Source organism: Egretta garzetta, unplaced genomic scaffold, assembly GCF_000687185.1.
Source record: "Egretta garzetta isolate BGI_Z169 unplaced genomic scaffold, ASM68718v1 scaffold135, whole genome shotgun sequence".
In the NCBI taxonomy this organism is placed as follows: Eukaryota; Metazoa; Chordata; class Aves; order Pelecaniformes; family Ardeidae; genus Egretta; species Egretta garzetta.
Window position 1 is genome coordinate 1,330,561 of NW_009259594.1, and position 5,854 is coordinate 1,336,414.

At 55.4% G+C, this 5,854-nt stretch overlaps 1 protein-coding gene across 1 annotated transcript in view; it reads left to right on the forward strand.

Annotated features, from left to right (window-relative positions):
- Nucleotides 1-3,278: 3,278 nt before the first annotated feature.
- The window catches only part of LOC104125635 (solute carrier family 2, facilitated glucose transporter member 5), an 11,260-nt gene continuing 8,684 nt past the window's right edge, over nucleotides 3,279-5,854 (forward strand). Inside the window, exons 1-3 of the mRNA XM_035893640.1 lie at nucleotides 3,279-3,345; nucleotides 5,044-5,134; nucleotides 5,228-5,387. Of these exons, the coding sequence (XP_035749533.1) occupies nucleotides 3,279-3,345; nucleotides 5,044-5,134; nucleotides 5,228-5,387 (318 nt within the window). The remainder of the gene's footprint in view (nucleotides 3,346-5,043; nucleotides 5,135-5,227; nucleotides 5,388-5,854) is intronic.

A 5,854-nucleotide genomic window follows, 5' to 3' on the forward strand; every position in this document is an offset into this window, starting at 1 on the left:
TCTTTGTTTTTTTTTTTTTTAACTGTTCAGAAAATAACTTAAATACAAAGATTAAGCTGTGAATCTCTCCTGTTTTCCTTTTGGGGTGAAGGACACTGTCAAAATACCAAGCCTGTATCTTCCTCAAGCCCCGTGTATGTGAGTCGCGCTTCTGCTACGCGTGCCCCGTACGTGGCGCTTGCAGCGCCAGCACCTGGAAGCGCTGCGGCCGTGAGGCGGATGGCTTTGCCCCAACGCCTGGGTAGGTGCAACTTCACAGGACACGTGGGGTCCGGGGTAGCCGGGCCCACCTCAGAGCTGCCCCTCGTTGATGAATGCAGCATAAAAGACTGCTCTGGCAGTCGGAAAAAAACACTTATTCCTAAAACCACAGCATACTTTTTAATTAACAAACTCTCCATTCATAGCTGATGGCCTCTGGCTGGGACAAATGAGTCCGCCCTGTAAGCCAGAGAATGGATGCGACTGACACAGAAGAGCTGGAGCCATCCTGCCCATTAAAAAAGTGGCGGGGAGAAGCTATAAAGACTTTTGTGTTTTTCTGGGTACTGTTGCAAGATCCTGGTAGGAGAAGCACAAATTTGTTTTATAAGCTAATCAGAATCCTGCTGTTCAATAATGAGTGAGTAATTGACATATCGCAGCACCACCACGCAGCTCCATGGCTGGGGATGCTGTCACGCTTACAGCTCGCCCGAATTTTAACGCAAGCACCCTTGCCCTCAGAATACCTTTCTCTTAAAAATGCTCCTCGGTAGCAGCTTTGGATCTTTCCATTTTACTTAACAGCCCCTTTTAAAACAAAGGCCACCGCAGTTTTAAGATCCTGACTCCTGGGGTGGTCAGAAAACAAACAAACCCCGCGCTCCCGCCGTCTTTCTCCCTGCTGGCTCCATTCTTGGGAGCCAGCGGGGGACTGGAGATTGCGAAGGCTCCTGCTTTTCTGAAGCGCTGGGAGCAGGAATCCTGTCACTTCCAATCCCGGTCTCTCCTTGTGACAGGGTTCCCAGCAGCCGCATGCTTTGTTTGGCAAGGGTTTGGGGTTTTTTTATATATTTTTTTTCATTGCTCTTTCCTCCCATCGGATAATAGATTCGGAAGAGGATTTGCAGTGACAGGCTTCATCCATCGTTTCGGATCGGTCTGTAACGCAGGATGCAGCTTGAATTAAACAACCTGTGACTGCCAGCACACACAAATGGGCCCCCTTACCTTTCATACTCGCAGTCCTGGGTCTCTGCGCGTCCCCAGGCACCACACATACTACCCGGCCCCACGTGAAACGGGGTCTCCTCGGGGGTTATTTCTAGTTATTTCCTTAGCCTGTCCTTCCCCTTCTCCTTGATGTTTAGAGACCAGGGTCAGAGTGTTTATTCCAGGTTTCTAGGGCTGGGGCAGTGCTGTGCTGCAGGGCATGGGCTGGAAAACTTCTCCCAAGAATTCTGGCATCGCATCCAAAAACTCAAGTACTAAAGACAGTCTTTGAGAAAGAAAAGCAATCTCAATTGTAAATTTCCACTGGAAAAGAATGAACACCAGACAGCTTATCTTAAATAGATTCAGTGGTTAATTACCCTTTCTGTTTAAAAATGTGTGCCTTATTTCCACTTCAAATGAAGGAGGAAAGTGATGTTTACTATAGCTTCAAATTAAGAGCATTCGATCAACCTACAGCTTTAAAATGAAATCTGCTGGGGTTTTTTTTGTTTATGTTATATATACACTTTCAAGAGTACAGTAGGCTAGTTTTTGGAAAAGGGGTAAGTGGCCAGTTTAGACCTGCTAGGCTAGAATTAACATAATTCTTCCAAAAAAAATGTTTAGGATTAATTCAGCGGTTGGATGGTGCTGCATTGGTTTGAAGGGGGGTGGGATGGCAAGCTCTTAGCGGAGGAGGCAGTGTGGCCAGGGAAACAAAAGCCCTGAGCAGACAGACATGCTGTCCCACTGTCCTGGCAGCCCCTGGGGTTTGGGCTGGCCCCGGCTGCGTCCTGGCCCTGGCGGCATCCTGGCCTCACTTGTTCAAAGGTTTTGTTCAGAGGCCATGTGCGGCGGAGCCCCCCCCCCCCCGCAGACCTGTCAGTGCCCAGGAGGGTGTGGAAATGATTCAACGTTTGGTGGGAATAAGACGCCACTCCTGGGCTTGAGAGCCCGGTGCTCACTCTGTGTAGCTGTGCCTGCAGAAGACTCCTCTGTTCCAAGTGCCCAAGTTGCTTCACAGCCAGTGCAGGCACGGCCCAGGACTCTGTCTCAGGAGGAAAGCCCCTGCTCTGCTGGAGGAGAAGACTAGCAGAGGAAAATGAGATCCTGCTTGTGCGAACTATCCCATGCAAGGCTAACGTAATGGGCTGTGGCCATCTGAGGCCTCAGCCTGTCCCCTCCACTGGCTGATCCTTCCTTGGCGAGGACGTCTGAGGGACAGGGATGTACGCGATGCCCTTCTAGCAAGCTCCCGGCAGTGCACGTGTGAGTACCAGCCTCTTTGCTTTGCCCTAAGAGGGCTCACACACACAGTCATTATACCCCCAAGGGACACCCTTTGTTTCTCATCAGTGTTGTCTTCCCATCCTGAGCTGTCTCCGAAAGGCTTTGCTGACATGCACCTGGCTGGTGAGAGCAGCTAGAAATCTCCAAACCAGCAGGGAGGTTGCTGAGCTGTGGGGCTGATCTGCCAGGGACCACTGAAGTTGGATAAGGAATAAGACCAGGAAAACCTGGGCTTGAGAAGGAAAGGTCTCACCTGTGCAGGTAAATAGCCTTCCCACAGCTGGAGAAGGGAGTCAGGTGGGCTTCCCAGTGCAACAGGGCAGAGACAGCAGCCTGAGCACTAGGGACACCGCTGAGTTTCTTCTGGAGGCCACTGGGGTTTGCAGAAACTCAATCCCCTGGTTAACATCACGCGACTGATGTGTCCAAAACTCCCTGTCCCATGCCCAAAGCACCCTGCTGGCATTTACAAAGGCAGATCAAGGAAAGCTGCTCCTCCAAGGGGGCAGCCAGGCAGGGAGGCTGCCGGACCGTCTCCGTTTCTGCAGTGTCAACTCCGAAAGGGCAGCGCTGGCAAACTGCTCTGACCTTTCAAGCTGCAGCGATGTCTGCGAGCAGCTCTGCCTGCTGTGCCTCTGCTGCCAAGTTCCCCCTCCTCCGGTGCAGGGAAAGGGGTCGGTGGCTGCTAAGCAATGCATCTTTTTGCCTACGTTCATCTGAGCTGCTTATTGCTTCCTTGCGGATTTTGTTCTAGTTTGGACTAGATGGTGCTGGGCAAACACCAAGAGGCGATGGCAAACACCATGTCCTCTCTCGGGGATTTCCACCTCATCTTGGAAAAGAGGAAGGATGCTCTCAGTGGGTCTTCCCCACTGCCACATTCCCCAGTCCTGCAGAAATCCTCATGCCATTTTTTTGTGAGTGTTCTATGTCTTCGGTGTGGGCTCCCGCATGGCTGGCTCGTGGCTGCCCGTGCCTGGCCCTGGGGAGCTGGGCAGGGAGGCAGAAGGAACCCGGCTGCTCTGCCATGGCAGCGGGGCTGGCTCTGTCCTTCCCCACCACATGAGCTCCTTGGGGCAGGATGGATCCTGCCTCTGCCCACACCACGGGCAGCTGCTTTCTGCTGGGACCCTGCACAGCACCACCCTCAGCTCAGGGGAAGCCCTCAGGAGCGCACGGGGCTCCCAGCAGCATCTCCATCCTCCTGGCCTTGGCAAATGCCATCGCTCTGTGCAGGATGCCTGCTGAGACCGGCTCTTCTTGCTGCTCTGCCTCTCCCGGTCCTGCTGGGTTTCTTTGCATGCCCCAGGCACTGTGTGCCATGCCTCGAGGAGAGGAGACGTGTGAGCATCCCACGGCATGGAGCGCTGAGACGGGGACAGCCCCAGTGCTGTCTGGGGACTGGGGCAGCAGTGAGGCAAGAGGGGGATGGGAGCTCCCAGGAGTGGCAGTGGGAGGGGATGAGGGTGGTTTGTGGGCTCACAACCGCTTTCCCAGCCAAGGAGTCCTTGCAAGGAGGCAGAGGAGGAATGGGGACGCCTGTAAATTGCAGGGACGAGCTCCCTCGCAGCACAGAGCAGCGGGTGTTTCTCGCCGGCACTTGTCTTCGTCTTACCATGTGCCACCATCACCAGGTCAGGTCACAGGAGTGTCTCCAATTAACCCAGCTCCCTGGTGACCCTTAATTGGCACCCCAGGCTTTCCTCCTCCTCCTCCTCTCCCTTCCTCCCCCAGCACGTGTTTCTCACCTGTACATCTGCTGCTAAACCTCTGCTCCCGGCATCCCAGACACTGCTGGGAACTGGTGGCAGTAACCCAGATTTATCCCCTAAATCAAGGCAACAGCCCCACCCACCCCCCACCGCTTTCCCAGCCAAGGAGTCCTTGCAAGGAGGCAGAGGAGGAATGGGGACGCCTGTAAATTGCAGGGACGAGCTCCCTCGCAGCACAGAGCAGCGGGTGTTTCTCGCCGGCACTTGTCTTCGTCTTACCATGTGCCACCATCACCAGGTCAGGTCACAGGAGTGTCTCCAATTAACCCAGCTCCCTGGTGACCCTTAATTGGCACCCCAGGCTTTCCTCCTCCTCCTCCTCTCCCTTCCTCCCCCAGCACGTGTTTCTCACCTGTACATCTGCTGCTAAACCTCTGCTCCCGGCATCCCAGACACTGCTGGGAACTGGTGGCAGTAACCCAGATTTATCCCCTAAATCAAGGCAACAGCCCCACCCACCCCCCGGCCCCGGCTTGCAGCAGCATCCTGAGGACGTCCCTGCTCAGTCCCCACTGTCGGGCTGTGTGGTGGGAGGGGGGACTGTGGCTGCAGGGCCGAGCACTGAGCTGGGGGACAGGTAAGGGCTTCAGTGCAGAGGGGCTGGGAAGCTCCAGGAGGATTTTTAGATGGGCACTTGCTGGGATAGTTGAGGGGGGTGTGGTGTGTGGGGGGGAAGACGGCTGCTGCTGTTTCCTCCTCTCCCTATGGCAGAGACCACTGGACTGGGCACATTTAACCCTCCAGGCGCTGGTCCCAGAGCTGAGCCGTGTACCTGGATGACCAGAGTGGGAGCATAGCTGTGGGACACAGCGTGGCCTGGCTTATCATCCTGTCCCGGGTTTGCTGCTTTGCCCTGTCTTAGGACAGGGTTTGGGGTGAGTCCTGGGGGTGTTTAGGGCTGCTGCACAGCGCTACAAGTGCTTTGGACATGGCTGGTACCCGCAGGCTTCATGTCCTCCTCCTGCCAGGTCATCTCACCCATGGGCACATCCGATAAATGGATCTTCATCCTGCTGCTCTGGGAATGAAACCGGACCGTCCCCCAAAGGACCGTGGCTCCCTGCAGGTCTCTCCCACTGTGACCCTGTCACTAAGGGCTCTGCAGCTGCCCAGCACACCTGCAAGAAGGTAAAGCTGATGCCCTGATCGAGACATGGAGAAACTGAGTCTGGGAGCTCTTGAGCAGCTGCCTGCCCTGGGGCAAGCTGCACGCCGGCAGGCTGGGAAGGGCTCCTGGCTGGGGGAGAGGGCACGGTGCTTTCGGGGAGAGCTGGAGGCTCATGTGGAAGGAGGAGACAGGAGCAGGAGCATCCTGCGTGGGAGGATGAGGCGAGAGCCCCCCCGAGGTGGGGCCAGCCGGCCGGGGCCTGTCCCTTTTAAGCCCTTGGAGCTGTTGTTGCCAGCCGTGGCTTAGTGGGGTCCCCATCCTTTCAACTGGCTGTTCGGCAAATTAAGAGCTTGCTATTAGGCTGCTAATTAAAGGCACTTCATTAGCAGCAGGGGAGGCAGCTTCTGGCCGCAGCAAAATTGGATTCCTCTGAGCTGCCATGAGCCGAGCCTCTCCTCCCCGGGGCTGGGCGCTGTGCCTCCCCGTG